Source organism: Rana temporaria, chromosome 8 (genome assembly GCF_905171775.1).
Source record: "Rana temporaria chromosome 8, aRanTem1.1, whole genome shotgun sequence".
Taxonomy (NCBI): domain Eukaryota; kingdom Metazoa; phylum Chordata; class Amphibia; order Anura; family Ranidae; genus Rana; species Rana temporaria.
The window spans coordinates 179,498,477-179,518,609 of record NC_053496.1 but is presented as its reverse complement, the minus strand read 5'-3'; the positions used below and the strand labels follow the sequence as shown (position 1 = coordinate 179,518,609).

The 20,133-nt window shown below is 47.6% G+C and overlaps 3 protein-coding genes across 4 annotated transcripts in view; all 3 read right to left on the bottom strand.

Moving 5' to 3' along the window:
* The window catches only part of LOC120910546 (zinc finger protein 850-like), a 1,103,195-nt gene that overhangs the window by 82,166 nt on the left and 1,000,896 nt on the right, over positions 1 to 20,133 (bottom strand).
* LOC120910100 (gastrula zinc finger protein XlCGF26.1-like) lies at positions 493 to 5,357 on the bottom strand. Of its 2 annotated transcripts, none has more exons than XM_040321965.1 (3): positions 5,200 to 5,357; positions 4,936 to 5,077; positions 493 to 2,317 (listed from the first exon to the last, which is right to left on the bottom strand). In XM_040321965.1, the coding sequence occupies exons 1-3, from the start codon at positions 5,281 to 5,283 to the stop codon at positions 1,104 to 1,106; spliced, it is 1,440 nt and encodes a 479-aa protein (XP_040177899.1). In that variant the 5' UTR covers positions 5,284 to 5,357; the 3' UTR covers positions 493 to 1,103. The 2 variants fall into 2 exon arrangements, with proteins under 2 accessions (XP_040177899.1, XP_040177900.1); XM_040321966.1 differs by having other exon boundaries at positions 4,936 to 5,005.
* LOC120910047 (zinc finger protein OZF-like) lies at positions 11,390 to 19,420 on the bottom strand. Its single transcript, XM_040321899.1, has 4 exons — positions 19,383 to 19,420; positions 19,126 to 19,287; positions 18,763 to 18,922; positions 11,390 to 13,450 (listed from the first exon to the last, which is right to left on the bottom strand). Exons 2-4 carry the CDS (start codon positions 19,207 to 19,209, stop codon positions 11,973 to 11,975), a joined length of 1,722 nt encoding a protein of 573 aa, XP_040177833.1. The 5' UTR covers positions 19,210 to 19,287; positions 19,383 to 19,420; the 3' UTR covers positions 11,390 to 11,972.

Here is a 20,133-nt window from a genome sequence, read left to right as displayed (position 1 = left end):
GCAACATTTAAGCGTATCTCAATTTGAGCATATGCTTAAAGATACGACGGAACGGATTCGGACTTACGGCGGCGTATCTACTGATACGCCGACGTAACTCTTTGTGAATCCAGCCCATTATGTGCACTAAAGGTTTACGACTGGTGTCTTGTCGAGCTAGTTCCCCTATCGATATGGTTCCATGCTTGACTGCACAGGCGCAGACGAAGCCCACAAAAATCTCCGAACCTGATTGGCTGTTCTTCGAGTGTACGCGGTGCATGCGCAGCTCGAGCGGCATCCAGGCTCATTCCTTACCATCCCCGTGAACTTGGAGGATGTTAAAAAAAGAGCCAGGAGGCCGAGTGAGCGCAGCGAGGACGTAGGGCCGACTGGCCACTTACAGCGAATTCCACGTCGCCCTGGACCTGTTGCTATCCCTGAAAACAGCTGATCAGGTTCGGTGATTTCCGTTGCTCGGATTGCACCTGCGCAGTCAAGGGGGGGGGGGGGGGAACCATTTCGATAGGAGGAACCATATCGGCAGATCACCGGGATCTGTTGGTTATCTAAGTTGAGAGGGTGACGGTATTACGATAGGCCTGTAGCTGTTATTTTAAGACCTAGCTTGGTTCCGCTTTCTCTGCTGAGATAACAGCTTGTTTGAAGTATCAAGCCTATGAATTCCTAAACATAAGGGAGGAGGGAGTGAGTTAATTTCTACTGCAATGTTACACGATTAGCTAAGCTGTCATGGCTGCCGTACGGTTTTCAAACAACATGGCCACTAGCTACAGCTCTTCATGTGTCCAGTACGTGATATCGTTACAGCCCCCCAGGTAGGTGATGGCATAATGTAGGAAAAAAGATCCGAACTCTGGTTGTTGCTCCTTAAAAAAATCTTACACATCCTCCGGTGTGTAATAAGATCTCTTTCCTCAGTGAAACATTTCCCGCACTCTGAACATAGGAAAGGGCGCTCGCCTGTGTGAATTCTCTGGTGTTTAAGAAGGTCTGATTTCTGAATGAAAAGTTTCCCGCACTCTGAACATAAATGAGGACTTTCACCCATGTGAATTTTTCTGGTGTGCAAGAAGTTTTTCCTTCTCCGTGTAACACTCCCCTCATTTTAAACATGAGAAGGGACGCTCACCGCTGTGTTTTCTCTGGTGTGCGAGAAGTGTTTTTTTATCAGTGAAAAACTTCCCGCACTCTGAACATGAAAAGGGCAGTTCCCCAGTGTGAATTATCTGGTGCGTAATAAGTGCTTTCTTGTGACGGAAACATTTACCGCACTCCGAACATAAGAAAGGGCGCTCGCCTGTGTGAATCCTTTGGTGCCTAAGAAGTGCGCCTTTCTCAGTAAAGCACTTCCCGCACTCTGAACATAGGAAAGGGCGCTCGCCAGTGTGAATTCTCTGGTGTTTAAGAAGGTGCGACTTCTGAATGAATTTTTTTTCGCACTCCGAACATGAAAAGGGACGCTCCGCGGTATGATTTTTCTGGTGCCTGAGGAACACTTTTTTCTCACTAAAACATTTTCCGCATTCTGAACATGAATAAGGACGATCGCTCGTGTGAAGTTTCTGGTGTCGAAGAAGGTCTGATTCCTGAATGAAACATTTCCCGCACTCTGAACATAAATGAGGACTTTCACCCGTGTGAATTCTCTGATGTGCAAGAAGATTTGCTTTCTCAGTATAACATTTCCCACACTCTGGACACGAATAAGGACGCACCCCCATGTGAACTCTCTGGTGTCTGACCAGTTCGTTTTTCAGAATGAAACATTTCCCACACTCTGAACATGAAAAAGGACGCTCCCCTGTATGAATTTTCTGGTGCCTGATGAGCAGTTTTTTCTCAGTAAAACATTTTCCGCACTCTGAACATGAAAAAGGGCGCTCCCTTGTATGAATTTGCTGGTGCACGAGGAGCAGTTTTTGCTGAGTAAAACATTTTCCGCACTCTGAACATGAAAAAGGACGCTCCCCCGTATGACTTCTCTGGTGTCTAACCAGTGTGTATTTCAGAATGAAACATTTTCCGCACTCTGAACATGAAAAAGGACGCTCCCCTGTGTGAATTTTCTGGTGCACGAGGAGCAGTTTTTGCTCAGTAAAACATTTTCCGCACTCTGAACATGAATAACGATCGCCCACGTGAAGTTTCTGGTGTCGAAGAAGGTGTCTTCTGTAAATGAAGCATTTCCCGCACTCGGAGCATGATAACGGGTCCACTTCTGGATCTGTTGATGTCGGCACACTGTGAGGTCTTAGATGGACATCCTGGCTATCACCATTGGATGTATGTGGAGGTTCCTCACAATTAGGGGGATCTACAAAATATCGTACAATTCCATTATCTTCTGCAACATAACCTTGAGATACAACAAGACGTCCCTCAGTAGACTTCCATAGATAGAGTCCATCTGTTGGAAACCAAGTTTTCAATGAGTGTTAGAAGTCTTATACATTATGTTGGTAGAGCATTCAACAGTTTCTCAGAGTTTATTGATATTAAATATTTGTTTTTACTTTGTATTCCAAAGGCTTTTTTTTTTTTTATTCTGAACATGTGACCAGCAACAGAGGACTAGAAGCTCCTCCTGCCACTGTTTCCCTGCAGACAGGCTGGGAGAGAGCCGGGTCAGGTGACCGCTGGATATTGATTATAATTACATCTCCATCATCCACATTTGTGGTGCAACGGATCGTCATTGATCCGTACGGATCAACATCTTGGGATCGGCACACCACGTAGGGTGACCACGTGTCTCGGATTGCCCGGGACAGTCCCGCATTTTGCAGGTCTGTCCCAGGCACATTCATTCCAGGACAATACAGTGTCCCGGAATGAAACTGACACAGCCACCCCCCCCCCCCCCCCGGGCCAATCTGATGCCCCCAAAAAAGGCCGCCGCCTTACCGCTTTACTCACTGACAGTAGTTGTCCTGGCTAGGAATGCCTGGAGGAGCACAATCCCCGCCCCCTGCTTGTGATTGGAGAAATCATAAATCCTGCCTCTTGTGTCCAATCACTGTGCTGTGATTCGTTGCAGCACAAGCTGATTTTTGGGAAGGGAGGGTGTCCCTGAATGGTGGTTTGGAAATGTGGTCATCCTAACACCACGTGATCCGCAGTGTGAGAGCTCCGCTGCCGTTACTCCTTTCCTACCATCCCGATTCCTGTCAGCATCCTGTGCCATCCACGTCCGCTGCCTTTGGAGCCTGGAAGTTTGGCCTCCCGGTCCTGCATCGGCCATAGGAGAGGCCGCGGCTTCGGCCTAGCTCCCGGAGCGGTGGCCATCTTGGTCCACCTGGCGGCGGCCCGCTGTATCGCCACATTCGGCTACACATCACATTTGGCTACGGAAGTGACGTTCCGTCGCCGCCATCTTGCTACACCCCACACAGTAATGATTGAGTGAGAAGCGGGCAAGCGGACCCCTTGTTACACCCACCGGAATTTTAGATTTCACAGTTATTTTCAACACAAAAACGGAGATTATGTGCTTACATACAGTATTTGTAAATCCGACGGACTGTTTACATGTGAAATGTGAAAATCAGAGATGTTCTGTCACATTAGCAAACATGTTAAGTCAGCGGGTTTGCTGCTGCTTTTAAAATTTAACATCTAAACCAGGGGTCTCCAAACTGTGGCCCGAGGGCCAGATGTGGCCCTTTGCTAGCCTTTATCTGGCCCTTGAGGCACTTTTCCTCCAACTGACACCTACAAGGGGCCCTATTTCTTCTACTGATATCAATGATGGGATACTATTCCTCCTACTGATAGGGGCCCTACTCCTCCTCCTACTGACCACCAACCCTGAGTCCATATTTATTCTCACTGATGCTGGGCCCGTGACATTTTCTACCCCCGCTGGCCCTCCTAAAGTCTGAAGGACAATAAACTGGCCCTTTGTTTGAAAAGTTTGGAGACCCCTGATCTAAACAGTTCGTTGGATTTCCAAATACTGTATTTAAGCATATAAGCTCCATTTCCTGTTAAAAATAACTGTGGCATGCAAGAAGATGTCCACTTACCCCCTTCTCGGTGTATCATTATTATGGAGGAGTGCGGGGTGTAGGAAGATGGCGGCGATGGTACGTCACTTCCGTAGCCAAATGCAATGGGGAGCCGAATGTGACGAGACACCGCAACAAGCTTTCCTGGCCTTCCTGATTGCCTGGAGTTCACTCCCCTCCTGGATCAGCCTCCGGAGTGCCTGAGAGCGCTCCCGCAGCACCCGGCGGCGGCCCAGATGAGCTCCCCTGCCTTCCCTGACTGCCCAGTGTTCCGTCCTCCCCTGGACACAATTTAAAAGTGTTAATAAACAAAAAGACAAAACTTATGTTTGTCTTGTGTTTTTTTTGCTGATCGGTAGAATGATCCGATCCGGGACTCTGATCCGAGGAACGATCCGAACCGTGAGTTGTTTGATCCGTTGCACCCCTAATCCACATACAGAAATAGAAGGGACCAGCGTATGTTTATATCACTTTAAACCCAAAAACAAAAATATATTATATTGAGCACGGGGTGCCCAACCTGTGGCCCTCCAGCTGTTGCGAAACTACAAGTCCCATCATGCCCCTGGCTTTGAGAGGCACCTGTCAGCCTTGCAATGCCTCATGGGACTTGTAGTTCTGCAACAGCTGGGAGGACCTCAGGTTGAGCACCCCGTGATGTTGAGGGTTTCTTCAGCTACTAATATTTGTAGGAATTAAAAATAGTAGAATGTCGATGTGTGAAATTATCTGACTAACTTTTCGGGATCAGGATGGAATTATTTCATTCCTGTTGGGAAAATTGGGCCAAACGTGATATAAATTTCCTTCCTTCATCCGCATCTAAACAGCAGGTTTACATTTTCATTTTTTTGGGGGTGAATTCCAAGAACATTTGTCTTTTTCAACCCATGAAATATAAAATTAATTCTTTATGACTTACTTGTGTCCTTATGTAGAGAAGATTCCTCCTGTTTACTTTCCATAATCATCTCCCCCTCCTCCATAGACTGCTGATCTCCACTCACCAACCTCTCTTCTTCTTCCTCTTTAATCTCAGCTTTGATATCTTTCCGTTCTTCATTCTAAATTCCAGAGATGATAAAATATAAGATCTGGAAACACTGCTGCCAATAATAAGAGATGACATAGAAGAATGTTCTCTCATAGAATTATTTTTTAGTTCTTTGTGCCCAGCCCCGTCTACCTGATCTCCTGATCTCCCATTCTCTGTATATTGGAGATCTTCCTGTGTAGACTTCTGGGAATCCAGAGGACAACCCTCCTCCATACACTGCTGATCTCCACTCACCAACCTCTCTTCTTCTTCCTCTTTAACCTCAACTTTAATATCTTCACTCTAAACCCCAAAGATAACAAAATACAGTTGTACAAAGGAATGAACCAGGAATTTCATAGAATGACTTCTCATGGTTAGAATACAGTCCCACCTACCTGATGATAGTGAGGGATGGTGTGACCTTCCTGTGTGGAATCCCGGGAATACAGAGGACGGGGACATCTCTCTGGTGGGTTTATGTAGCTGGATGACTCCACCATGGTGTCCTGGTACAGATCTTTGTGTTCTTTTAGATACTCTGACTCCTCCATCACCTCATCCTCCTCCTCTTTTATCTCTTCTTTAACCTCAACTTTAGACTCTCTCAGGTTTCCACTCTGAATATATAATAAAAATGACATCAATGGTAACAATGCAGATAATGTACAGATCCTAATGATACTATCAGTGATTGTTCCTCATCTACCTGATGATGGTGGGGGATGGTGTGACCTTCCTGTGTGGAATCCCGGGAATACAGAGGATGAGGACATCTCTCTGGTGGGTTCCCATTACTGGATTTATCTGTAGGAAACACACACACTGACTGAATACATTGTTTCTATGTGTTTATCAGATGATGGGGGATCTAGGTGGACCCTCCGTACTGCTCTCTCCTTTACAATAAAGTCTCCTCTTACCCGGTGATGTGAGGGGCGGCTGATTCTCATTCATGACGTCCTTGTAGAGATCCTTGTGTCCTTCTAAATACTCCCACTCCTGCATGGAGAAATAGACGGTGACATCATGGGCCCCTGGGCAAAGTAATGCTTTGGGGCCCCTACAATGGAGACAGTGCAGGTAAACAGACATCAAGTAGGTAGGAGGCAGACAAGCGGAGCATTAACTACATGAACAATCATTCTGTACAGCAAAGAAACAGTGGGAAAATATTACATTCATAAAGTAACAAAGCTGTCCCGTGCATATAATATATCTGCTAGATTGATGCCTCCGCAGCACTCTGACCCCTCTACACCCCTGCATGCCGCCTATGCAGCTGGGGCCCCTGGGCAGTGCCCAGGTGTACCCTCTCATTAGGACAACCCTGAGTGACATCCTGACACCTTATAGGAACCTGACACACACAATGATACCGTCACCATCCAGACACATCCCTTGTCTGTTACTTGATAATGTCCCAGAATTCCCGGCACCGCTCACCTCTCCTGTCAGCAGCTCCATCATCTTCTTGGTGACTTCTAGAACTTTCCACAGTTTTTTTCAGGCAATGAGGTGGAGGGACTGTAATGGGTGATGCCCCTTTCACAGAAATGTTGGGTGTAAATGGTTCACTCAATGTTTTCTTCACCACTTTATAATCCATTGAAAGGATAGAAAGTACAAATGATCACTACAGACTTCCCAGAATCCTCCTCACCTCTGGTCAGATCTGAGTTTTAAGTAAAGAGATGAGAGTGATGTCATGTGACCTCCCAGAATCCTCCTCACCTCTCCGGTCAGCATTTACTGTCTCAGAGAACACGAGCTACAAATGACTATATCTAAAACTCAGGATACATTAGTGTGATGGTCAGTGGGGAGAATGCTCCTTACACTTGTGGTCATTAGGAAGAATTACCCCTTTACAGATACTGTATCTAAAAAGATCAATGGTGTCAGTGAGAGCTTCTCTGAGAGGCAGAAACTGCCCATTGCTCAAGGAACCTCTAGCAACCACTGGAGGAACCAGTTGAGAAAACCTGGGTTAGAATCTCTGTTTAGGTTTTCGGACACCAGTATGTCATTTAGGAACATTTTACTTCCAAGTGATGGAACAAGAGTAGTAGCCTCCTTAGATACAAACATTTATTTCCACTCAGTAGAGTAGGCATAGTGGTTTTGCCTCTTATTTCCTGGGTACGGCTGCTGTACACAGATCCGTTGGCCAGACTAGGGGTGCCCACTATCACCCCTCCTGTTTGCTCTGGCCATAGAGCCCCTGGCAGTAAAGCTAAGATCTACTCAAACTCTGGCTGGTCTTCGCATTGGGGAGCTTGAAGAACGGTGGTCTCTCTATGCAGACGACATGCTTTTGTATCTGCAAGATCCAGGACCCTCACTTTCGGGGGGCCTTCAGGCTGATACAGGAATTTGGAGATTACCTCGGATTTAGAATTAATTGGACAAAATCGTCCCCTTTTGCCCATAGATGAGGCTGTCAATCAATAGTGAAAGGCATCACAAATATGGAGGAAGAGGAACGACACAATAGGGAGAGGTTGGAAAGGGGCTGCAATTGGACGTAAATATAAAATAATATCTTATTACCTCCTTAGTTACAGCAATGTCTCCTCTCTACTTCCTGCTACTTCACCGGAAACTATTGTTTTTTTTCCCTTACCTCACTTCCTGCTCTTAATACTACTTCCTGTCTGTACCATACCTCATTTCCTGTCTATGAGTTCCACTTACAATTGGTGAGATCGCCATCTAGGGGTGAATATAAAGACCTCCGTTGTTTCTGAACACTTTGAAAACATTCTTCTGTGTTCTTGCGCAAGTTAAAAGTTAACCAAGAAAAAAAAAAAAAAACAAGGTACATACTTTGCAAAAGTGATGTCCACCATCCACACTACATTCTCCGACAGCTCTCCTCCACCATCCACACTACATTCTCTGACAGCTCTCCTCCACCATCCACACTACATTCTCCGACAGCTCTCCTCCACCATCCACACTACATTCTCCGACAGCTCTCCTCCACCGTCCACACTACATTCTCTGACAGCTCTCCTCCCACCATCCACACTACATTCTCCGACAGCTCTCCTCCCACCATCCACACTACATTCTCCGACAGCTCTCCTCCCACCATCCACACTACATTCTCCGACAGCTCTCCCCCCACCATCCACACTACATTCTCCGACAGCTCTCCCCCACCATCCACACTACATTCTCCGACAGCTCTCCTCCACCATCCACACTACATTCTCCGACAGCTCTCCTCTCACTATCCACACTACATTCTCCGACAGCTCTCCTCCACCATCCACACTACATTCTCCGACAGCTCTCCTCCACCGTCCACACTACATTCTCTGACAGCTCTCCTCCCACCATCCACACTACATTCTCCGACAGCTCTCTCCCCACCATCCACACTACATTCTCCGACAGATCTCCTCCCACCATCCACACTACATTCTCCGACAGTTCTCCTCCCACCATCCACACTACATTCTCCGACAGATCTCCTCCCACCATCCACACTACATTCTCCGACAGCTCTCCTCCCACCATTCACACTACATTCTCCGACAGCTCTCCTCCCACCATCCACACTACATTCTCCGACAGCTCTCCTCCACCATCCACACTACATTCTCCGACAGCTCTCCTCCACCATCCACACTACATTCTCCGACAGATCTCCTCCCACCATCCACATTACATTCTCCGACAACTCTCCTCCTCCATCCACACTACATTCAACGACAGCTCTCCTCCACCATCCACACTACATTCTCCGACAGCTCTCCCCCACCATCCACACTACATTCTCCGAAAGCTCTCCTCCACCATCCATACTACATTCTCCGACAGCTCTCCTCCCACCATCCACACTACATTCTCCGACAGCTCTCCTCCCACCATCCACACTACATTCTCCGACAGCTCTCCTCCCACCATCCACACTACATTCTCCGACAGATCTCCTCCACCATCCACACTACATTCTCCTACAGCTCTCCCTCCACACTACATTCTCCAACAGCTCTCCTCCACCATCCACACTACATTCTCCGACAGCTCTCCTCCCACCATCCACACTACATTCTCCAACAGATCTCCCCCACCATTCACAATACATTCTCCAACCGTTCTCCTCTCCTTGGGGTAGAATTATTCTTATGGGTTTCTTGTTCGGCTGGTTGGAGTGTTCGGTAGCAGCCTTTGTGTTTGGCTATGGAATGTCTTAAATGAGACGCATTCGCTTCGACGGAAGCGAATGCGTGCCGCCGGCAGTTTGCTCCTGCAGTAATTATGCACAGCGGCAGCTGATCAGCCGGTACCGCAGACTTGATGTCCGCCGGCACCCACCGATCGTTTGGTACAGAGGCAGAACGGCAGGCTGCCTATGTAAACCAGGTAGGTCGCCGTTCTGTCATTAGGGAAGACTTGGATCCTGTGTTCCTGCAAAGCAGAGACAGGGAAACATGTAAAAATCACCTCCCCACAGTACACAAATACCGGCTAGGCACACAGTTATAAATGAAGTAAAGCCGGCTATAAAAATTTTGTTTTAAGCCCCCCCAAGGTAGGTTATGGCATAATGTAGGAAAAAAGATCCGCACTCCGGTTGTTGCTGCTTAAAAAATCTTTGGCCGGGATTCACATACCTGAGCGCATCTTTATGCCGGCGTAGCGCATCTCATATGCGCTACGCCAACGTAACACAGAGAGGCAAGCACAGTATTCACAAAGCACTTGCTCCCAACGTTGCGACGGCGTAACGTAAGTTCCTAGGCGTAAGCCGGCCTAATTCAAAGTAGGTGGAAGTGGGCCTGATACATTTAAATGAACCGTGACCCCATGCAAATGATGGGCCGAACGAACTGCGCATGCGCTGTCCCGTGGACGCTTCCCAGGGCGCATGCTCAGAATCATGTCGGATAGAACGCCTAAGATACGTTGAATCACTGAACGTAACCTACGCCCAGCCCCATATACGTAGTACTACGTAAACGACGTAAAATACGACGGCTGTTCCGTGGTCCATACCTTTGCATGGGATGCGCCTCCTATATGTGGAATAACTTTACGCCGGACGTACGCCTTATGTAAACGGCGTATATTACTGCGACGGGCGCAAGTACGTTCGTGAATCTGCGTATCTCAGTGATTTGCATATTCAACGCGTAATTCAATGGGAGCGCCCCTTGCGGCCAGCGTAAATATGCGCCCACGATATGACGGCGTAGGAAACTTACGATGGTCGGATGAAGCCTAATTTCAGGCGTATCTTGCTTTCAGAGTTAGGGGCATAGATACGACGGCGCATCTGTGCACTTACGCGGCGTATCTCGAGATACATCGGCGTAAGTGCTACGTGAATCCGGGCCTTTGTTTTTATTGACAAGCCACAGTGAACAAATGCAAATGAAAACAGTTGACGCGTTTCAGCCTATAAGGCCTTAGTCATAACCCTTATGACTAAGGTTATGGCATAATGTGCTAGTATGCACAGCATATTAGTACATTATGGCAGACTTACCTGTCCTATGGTGTCCTTCAGCGCAATGCTGGGACCGATCCAGGGCTTCCATCTTCGCCCGGTCTTCCCTCCGGGTCCCGCGCCTTTCGATAGACCCGCCAATGATAACATAACTTCCATTTATGTGCACAGTAGGGTTGCCACATCATCCCTTTAATCCAGGACACATATTAATTACACAGGTTCTGTGGCTGATTTAGGTGGTAATGAAACTTACTTGGTGCCTTATCTGCATTAAATCAGCCTCAGAACCTGTGTAATTATTATGTGTCCTGGATTAAAAGGAGGGTGTGGCAACCCTAGCGCACAGGAGTCACATTTACCGCGGCACGGATCGGGAGCTGTAAATGTTCGCTGAGCCGCGCATGCGCACAGAAGCCACATTTACCGTGGCCTGGTCAGGGATGGGGGGTAAATCCTTCCGGAGCTGAAGTGGTTAATGAGTGAAAACATGAAGAAATGTGCAGGCACTGGAGAAATGTACTGAATATTTATTTTTATTGTTTTCAAATATACACTTTAATTGCCTTCGTACAAATTCTAAACCTGTATATCTTCATGCAAAAAGTAGGAAGGAAGGTCTGGACAGCCGCACTCCAAAAAAAATATTGGTTCCTTTATTGTAAAATCAAATCACAAAAATACATGCCACAGCAAAAAACAGATACAAGCCGACGCGTAACTCAGTGCTTAATCATAGATCACATGGTTAGCTATGATTAAGCACTGAGTTAGTGTGAAACGCGTCAGTTTGCATCTGTTTTTTTGCTGTGGCATGTATTTTTGTGATTTGATTTTACAATAAAGGAACCAATATTTTTTTTTGGAGTGCGGCTGTCCAAACCTTCCTTCCTACTTTTTGCATTATCATTTGCATTGCCAGCACCCGTGGCTTTGGATCCAGTGAAGAGGTTCAACAATCACACTTGAGCGGTTACTCCCTTCTTCTGTATATCTTCATGTGGTTATAATCCGATTTTCTCACTAGGAGGAAATCTGACCCTCGGTGGTATGACTCCTCCGGTGTGTAATAAGATCTCTTTCCTCAGTGAAACATTTCCCGCACTCTGAACATAATAAAGGACGCTCCCCGGTGTGAATTTTCTTGTGCGTAGTAAGTGCTTCCTTGCGACTAAAACATTTTCCGCACTCTGAACATAAGAAAAGGCGCTCGCCTGTGTGAATTCTCTGGTGTTTAAGAAGGTCTAATTTCTGAAAAGTTTCCCGCACTCTGAACATAAATAAGGACTTTCACCCATGTGAATTTTTCTGGTGTGCAAGAAGTTTTGCCGTCTCCGTGTAACACTCCCCGCGCTCTAAACATGAGAAGGGACGCTCGCCGCTGTGTTTTCTCTAGTGTGCAAGAAGCGGGTTTTTTTTTCTTAGCGAAACACTTCCCGCACTCTGAACATGAAAAAGGCTATTTACCAGTGTGAATTCTCTGGTGTGTAATAAGTGCTTTCTTGAGACAGAAACGTTTACCGCACTCTGAACACAGGAGAGGGCACTCACTTGAGCGAATTCTTTGGTGCCTATGAAGTGCGCCTTTCTCAGTAAAGCACATCCCGCACTCTGAACACAGGAAAGGACGCTCGCCAGTGTGACTTCTCTGGTGTTTAACAAGGTCTGATTTCTGAATGAAACATTTCCCGCACTCTGAACACAAATGAGGACTCTCGCCCGTGTGAATTCTCTGATGTGCGAGAAGTTTTGCTTTCTGAGTATAATGTTTCCCACACTCTGAACACGAGAACGGATGCTCACCTGTGTGAATTCTCCGGTGTCGAAGAAGGTCCGATTTCTGAATGAAACGTTTCCCACACTCTGAACATAAATGAGGTCTCTCGCCCGTGTGAATTCTCTGATGTGCAAGAAGTTTTGATTTCCCAGTATAACATTTCCCACACTCTGAACACGGGAACGGACGCTCACCCGTGTGAATTCTCTGGTGTTTAACAAGTTTTTCTTTCTTAATAAAAGATTTCCCGCACTCTGAACATGAATAAGGACCCTCCCCCGTGTGAACTCTCTGGTGTCTAACCAGTGTGGTTTTCATAAGGAAACATTTCCCACACTCTGAACACGAGAACGGACGCTCACCCGTGTGAATTCTCTGGTGTGTAAGAAGGTCTGATTTCTGAATAAAACGTTTCCCGCACTCTGAACACAAATGAGGACTCTCGCCCGTGTGAATTCTCTGATGTTTCCGAAGGTCTGATTTCTGAGAGAAACATTTCCCACACTCTGAACATAAATGTGGACTCTGGCCCGTGTGACTTCTCTGGTGTATAACAAGTTTATTTTTCTCAATGAAAGCTTTCCCGCACTCTGAACATGAAAAAGGACGCTCCCCTGTATGAATTTTCTGATGTCGAAGAAGGTCTCCTCGGTGAATGAAGCATTTCCCACACTCTGAACACGAATAAGGACGATTGCCCGTGTGATGTTTCTGGTGTCGAAGAAGGGCTCCTTTGTGAATGAAGCATTTCCCGCACTCGGAGCACGCGTGAGGACGCGCCCTCGTGTGACTTTTCTGGTGCGCGAGAAGATTTTTGCTTTCAATGAAAGATTTCCCGCACACTGAGCACGATAATGGGTCCACTCCTGTGTGATCACCTTGAGGGCTTGAAGAGCATTCCTTGGGATTGGATGGATCTGGTGATCTCGGCACACTGTGAGGTCTTAGATGGACATCCTGACTATCACCATTAGATGTATGTGGAGGTTCCTCACAATTAGAGGGATGGATCGATCGGTCTGGATCGGAAGGTCTGTGATGGATGCTTTGAGTGACGGGATTTACTCCTACAAAATATCGTACAATTCCATTTTCGTCTACATTACAACTGTGAGATACAACAAGATGTCCCTCAGTAGAGTTCCATAGATAGAGTCCATCTGTTGGGAACCAAGTTTTCAATAAGTGTTAGAAGTCTTATACATTATGTTGGTAGAACATTCAACAGTTTCTCAGAGTTTATTGATATTAAATATTTGTTTCTCTTATCGTCCATGGACGGACACTGCCTTCTCAATTCTTGACAAGTGGATTATGTTCCTGTTCATAGGAGAGGACTAGGCAGAAACGTGTTAGATAATTAAATACATGTTACTTTAACAGAGTTGAACAGCCCCGCCCAGGGGGTGGTCCCTCCGGACATAACTCTCCTCCCTATAGCATGCAGCCTCAGTTTTTTTCTGCCTAGCAAAAAGGAGAAGGACGTATGGCTCCCTCTGGGCCCAGCGCCCTGAAGAAGTTTTTCTTTAAGAATCTATCAACTGCCGGCTGAGAGACAGACTGCATATATAGATCCTAGTAGTCCACTCAGTCCGGCCAGCGAGCGTGAGCACACCATTGCCAAGGGCTGGATCTGCCACGACTAAGGATGAGCTCCGGCGTGTTCGCACAGTACACGTGCAGAGCCCGCCAGGAAGTCCGCACGCGCGCTGCGCTAATCACAGCCAGGCAGACATTGTCCGATGCTCAGCTGCAGAGATCGGGAAATGTCTGCCTGGCTGTGATTAGCGCAGCGCCGGTGCTGACTTCCTGGCGGGCTCTGCACGTGTACTGTGCGAACAAGCCAGAGCTCATCCTTTATGCCCGTCGGGAATGCATCAGAAGGTTCTCGCATGGACGAGTAAGTACAGTCCTTCCCGCCTTGGCGGGTCGGTACAGCTGGACATTCCTGGGGTTAGGGGGTCCTCCTATGCTCCTTTCCCTGCTCTCTGTCATGTTTCCTTCTGCTGCTCTACTGCCGCTGCCGGGGTGGACCTGTGGGGAGGGGGGGGGACTCCTTTTCCCAACAGGGGACTGTGGGGTGTCTGGGCCTGTGTTTTTCTGTGGGGGTGTGTTCACCTCAGAAAGGCCCCATTAGGCCTTCTCATCCACGTTAGGCCTTCTCATCCATTTTGGCGGCGCCGGCGCCATTTTTTGTAGTCTGCAGTTTACATTGGGAATTCCCATTGGCGGCCATTTTGTTGTGGTCGCGCTATGGCGCAGCTTGTTATTGCGGTCGGCCATTTTACTGTGGCCATGCCCTGTTCTTTCTGAGGCGTAATGCGGCCATTTTGGATGTGGTTTTGGCCTCTAGTGCTGGCTTCTACAGTGTGCAGCACAGATGTCCTCACAATGTTTTACCTCACAGCTTTTTCCTCACACACACGCTGTGTACTGAGGGTGGGCAGTGGTGCTAGGGTGACCACATTTCCAAACTGCCATTCAGGGACACCCGCCCCCCCTCGCCCAAAAAAAGTTGAGGGGGGAACGTGGGAAATGTAGTCTCTGGATTGATGGGGAATTTGTCGGTGGGTTATTTGTCAGCTGAATGTACCACTTGCCATCAGATGCAATGCTGCTTGCCACCCATAGCCTGCCGCCAGATGCAGTACTGCTGTCACTCCCTCTGCATGAGCCACTTGCATTACAAGAAAGGAGTGGAGTCGCTATCTGGAGAGTGAAGATCACACCAGTCCCTGCTGCTTGCCGCTAGGTGTCGGAGAAGGAGGAGGTGCCGAGGTGGGTGGGGACAGCAGTGCTGCACTAGGCGCAGGCCTCGCTCCCGGCCTCACTGTCTGAGAGTAAATTGTCACTGGTTGCAAGACACCAGGCAGCGCCAGCCCTAGCAACCAGTTCCGGAAATGTAGTTACTAGTTAGTAGGGGGTGACTGTGTCCTCTATTTCATTCCGGGACACTGTATTGTCCCGGAATGAAGGTACCAGGGACAGACATGTCAATTGCGGGACAGTCCCGGGCAATCCGGGACACGTGGGCACCCTAAGTGGTGCTGAACAGTCTCTTCCTGGGTTGGCGAGTCCCCTGGGCTTTTTAGACGATATTCTTCTGAGAGCAGCTTCTGGCTCAGAATTAGAGGAGGATGTGTCTATAGCCAGCCAGACCCTCCAAAACATTCAGAAGTCTGTCCTGGTTCCGACTCAGCGGTTGGAGTACCTAGGGTTGATTCTGGACTCCTCGGAAGCGAAGGTCTTTCTTCCCCTGGAGAAAATGCAGACTCTTCAGTCTACAGTGAAGGTGTTGGCATCCCGCAAATGGTCGTGTCTCCATTTTTGCATGCGAGTCCTGGGCCTAAAGGTAGCCTCCTTCGAGACGGTACCGTATGCCCAGTTCCACATTCGTGTTTTGCAAGAGATACTGTCCAAGTGGAACAAATCTCCTTTGTCACTGGATCGTTAGATTCAGGTAGGCCACCTAGTCAGTTTCTCTCTGAATTGATGGCTGAGATTCCTGTCTCTTCGGTCCGGGAAGTCGTTTTTTTCCCTTCCAGTGGACGGTGATTATGACGGAGGCCAGCCTCACGGGTTGGGGGGCGTCTGGGGGGTCCAGTCGGCCCAGGGTCGCTCGATTTTAGCAGAATCTCGTCTGCCGATCAATGTCCTAAAACTCCGGACGATCAGGTTATGCCTCTCCTCGTGGTCGAGGAGGTTGCAAGGTCGCCCGATCAGGATTCAGTCGGACAACGCCACAGTGGTGGCTTATGTCAACCATTGGGGGGGGGGGGGACACGGAGCTCGGCTGTAGCATCTGAGGTCGCTCATATCCTAAGGTGGGCGGAAAGAAGCGTGCCGGCTCTGTCAGCCGTGGAAAACTGGCAGGTGGACTACCTAAGTCGCCAGATGCTAGACAAGGGGGAATGGTCATTGCATCCGGAGGTGTTTCAACTCCTTTGCAGGAGATGGGGCACACCGGATGTGGATCTCCTGGCCTCTCGCCTCAACCACAAGGTGTCGAGGTTCGTGACCAGGTCCAGAGATCCCTGGCCAGACGTGTCAGTGGCCCTGTGGGGTCAGTATCGGCTAATTTATGCCTTTCCACCGTTGAAGTTGCTTCCTCGGCTGCTACGCAGAGTGGAGGCCGAGGGGATCCTAGGTACGCCGATCTTGTGTGCCTGGTGGCGGATGTACCCTAACGGCTGCCAATGCGGGAGGACCTTTTGTCTCAAGGTCCCATACATCATCCTGCTTTACAGTCGCTGGCTTTAACGGCATGGCTATTGAAAGCCAGGTATTAAGGGACCGGGGTCTTTCCAACTCGGTCATCTCAACCATGCTGAGGGCACGGAAGTCTTCTTCCAGGCTTCTTCTACCATCACACCTGGAAGGAGGCCTACATCTCTTTGTGCGAAGAGATAGGGTGGCGTCCACGGACGTATTCGGTTTCCAGGGTCCTGCTGTTTTTACAGTGTGGAGTGGATCAGAAACTTGCCTTAAGCACCATTAAGGGACAGATTTCAGCCTTGGCTGTGTTCTTTCAGTGGCCTTTGGCGGCTCATTCTCTGGTGGGTACCTTTGTGCAGGGTGTTCGTCATATACTTCCCCCTCTTAAACCACCTCTTCCCCCATGGGATTTGAATCTGGTGCTCTCAGTTCTTCAGAAACCTCCCTTTGAAAACATCAGAGAGATTCCTCTCTTGACACTATCTCAGAAGGTGGCCTTTTTGGTGGTCATTACTTCTGTCAGACGTGTTTCTGAGTTGGCGGACTTGTCCTGCAAGTCACTATACTTGGTCCTCCATAAGGATAAGGCAGTGTTGCGCCCACAACCTTCCTTTCTTCCGAAGGTGGTTTTGGCCTTTCACCTTAACGAGGACATTGTACTTCCATCCTTGGGTCCTCGGCCGACGCATCCTAAGGAGGTTGCGCTATACTTTGGACGTGGTACGCGCTTTACGGGTGAACCTGTCTGCTACGGCTCCATTTCGGAGGTCTGACTCACTTTTTGTGTCGGTATCTAGTCCACAAATGGGCCTGGTGGTCTCGTCGGATGGTCTCAGAGGATCAGGCAGACCGTCATACAGGCCTATGCTCTTAAGGGGTGGGCGCCCCTCTTTCCGGTCACGGCACATTCAACCAGGGCAATTGGTGCTTCCTGGGCTTTCCGCCATCAAGCGTCTATCTCACAGGTGTGTAAGACGGCGACATAGTCGTCCGTTCACACCTTTTCCAAATTTTACAAGGTTGATGCAAGTGCATCTTTAGATGCTTCCTTCGGCCACAAGGTTTTGCAGGCGGCTGTTTAAAGTTGCACCTCCTCCGTTGAGGAGCTCTGCTTGTTTTGGGGTGAAGTTGTTTGTTTTTACTGATACTGTTCCCACCCCTCGTTTTTTGACACTGCTTGGGGACGTCCCACTTGTCAAGACTTGAGAAAACTGTGTCCGTCCATGGACGATAAGAGAAAATAGGATTTTTTGTACTCACCGTTAAATCCTTTTCTCTGTCGTCCATGGACGGACACAGCACCCACCCCTCCTTTTTAGGTTTCTACTGCTTGTTACGAACTGAGGCTGCATGCTGCAGGGAGGAGGGTTATGTCCAGAGGGACCGCCCCCTGGGCGGGGCTGTTCAACTGTTAAAGTAACATGTATTTAATTATCTAACATGTTTCTGCCTAGTCCTCTCCTGTGAACAGGAACATAACCCACTTGTCAAGACTTGAGAAGGCTGTGTCCGTCCATGGACGACAGAGAAAAGGATTTTACGCTGAGTACAAAAAAATCCTATTTTTTACTTTGTATTCCAAAATCAGTTTTTTTTTTTATTCTGAACATGTGACCAGCAACAGAGGAATAGAAGCTCCTCCTGCCACTGTTTCCAGGCAGACAGGCTGGGAGAGAGCCGGGTCATGTGACAGCTGGATATTGATTATAATTACATCTCCATCACCCACAAACAGAAATAGAAGGGACCAGTGTATGTTTATATCACATTAAACCCAAAAACAAAAAATATTATATTGAGCACGGGGTGCCCAACCTGTGGCCCTCCAGCTGTTGTAAAACTACAAGTCACATCATGTCCCTGGCTTTGAGAGGCACCTGTCAGCCTTGTAATGCCTCATGGGACTTGTAGTTCTGCAACAGCTGGGAGGACTTCAGGTTGAGCACCCCGTGATGTTGAGGGTTTCTTCAGCTACTAATATTTGTAGGAATGTCGATGTGTGAAATTATCTGACTGACTTTTCGGGATCAGGATGGAATTATTTAATTCCTGTTGGGAAAATTGGGCCAAACGTGATATAAATTTCCTTCCTTCATCCAAATCTAAACAGCAGGTTTACATTTTCATTTTTTGGGGGTGAATTCCAAGAACATTTGTCCTTTTCAGAACATAAAAAAAATACAAAATTAATTCTTTAACAGCAAAGAAATAAAATAATATAAAGGAAATGCTTTTGCAATTAGTGTTTATTACTTACTTGTGTTGATATTTAGAGAAGATTCCACCGGTTTACTTTTCATAATCATCTCCCCCTCCTCCATAGACTTCTGATCTCCTGATCTCCCATTCTCTGTATATTGGAGATCTTCCTGTGTAGACTTCTGGGAATCCAGAGAACAACCCTCCTCCATAGACTGCTGATCTCCACTCACCAACCTCTCTTCTTCTTCTTCTTCTTCTTCTTTATCCTCAGCTTTGATGTCTTTCCATTCTTCATTCTAAATTCCAGAGATGATAAAATATAACATCTGGAAACACTGCTGCCAATAATAAGAGATGACATAGAAGAATGTTCTCCCATAGAATTATTTTTTAGTTCTTTGTGCCCAGCCCCGTCTACCTGATCTCCTGATCTCCCATTCTCTGTATATTGGAGATCTTCCTGTGTAGAATTGTGGGAATCCAGAGGACAACCCTCCTCCATAGACTGCTGATCTCCACTCACCAACCTCTCTTCTTCTTCCTCTTTAACCTCAGCTTTGATGTCTTTCACTTCTTCACTCTAAACCCCAAAATTAACAGAATACATTTGTACAGAGGAAGGAACCAGGAATTTCATAGAATGTCTTCTCATGGTTAGAATACAGTCCCACCTACCTGATGATGGTGGGGGATGGTGTGACCTTCCTGTGTGGAATCCCGGGAATACAGAGGACAGGGACATCTCTCTGGTGGGTTCCCATTACTGGATCCATCTGTAGGAAACACACACACTGACTGAATACATTGTTTCTATGTGTTTATCAGATGATGGGGGATCTAGGTGGAGCCTCCGTACTGCTCTCTCATTTACAATAAAGTCTCCTCTTACCCGGTGATGTGAGGGGCGGCTGATTCTCCATCATGACGTCCTTGTAGAGATCCTTGTGTCCTTCTAAATACTCCCACTCCTCCATGGAGAAATAGACAGTGACATCCTGACACCTTATAGGAACCTGACACACACAATGATACAATCACCATCCAGACACATCCCTTGTCTGTTACTGGATAATGTCCCAGAATTCCCGGCACCGCTCACCTCTCCTGTCAGCAGCTCCATCATCTTCTTGGTGACTTCTAGAATCTGCTCCATGTTGTGTCTCTCAGGTTTTAGGGAGTCACATGGAGGCACTGTGATGGTCATATGATCACCAGACTTCAGAAGAGGAAATCTCTGTAATGGGGAACCAATAGAAATATCATGTTAGAATGAATCCCAGAATCCTCCTCACCTCTCCGGTCAGGTCTTGTTTTATTAATAGAGATAAGAGTGATGTGATGTGACCTCCCAGAATCCTCCTCACCTCACCGGTCAGGTTTGTGTTTTATTAATAGAGATAAGAGTAATGTCATGTGACCTCCCAGA

What these genes read in the sequence shown, in the direction of transcription:
- LOC120910100 (XM_040321965.1), bottom strand. Translation starts at nt 5,283, where the DNA reads ATGGAGGAGGGTTGTCCTCTGGATTCCCAGAAGTCTACACAGGAAGAT. An exon ending in ATGGGAGATCAGGAGATCAG is followed by an intron (nt 5,078 to 5,199) that starts GTAGACGGGGCT and finishes TCTGGAATTTAG; the next exon opens with AATGAAGAACGGAAAGATAT. An exon ending in TTCTCTACATAAGGACACAA is followed by an intron (nt 2,318 to 4,935) that starts GTAAGTCATAAA and finishes GATATTTTGTAG; the next exon opens with ATCCCCCTAATTGTGAGGAA.
- LOC120910047 (XM_040321899.1), bottom strand. Translation starts at nt 19,209, where the DNA reads ATGGAGGAGGGTTGTCCTCTGGATTCCCACAATTCTACACAGGAAGAT. An exon ending in ATGGGAGATCAGGAGATCAG is followed by an intron (nt 18,923 to 19,125) that starts GTAGACGGGGCT and finishes AGTGGAGATCAG; the next exon opens with CAGTCTATGGAGGAGGGTTG. An exon ending in TTCTCTAAATATCAACACAA is followed by an intron (nt 13,451 to 18,762) that starts GTAAGTAATAAA and finishes GGTTCCCAACAG; the next exon opens with ATGGACTCTATCTATGGAAC.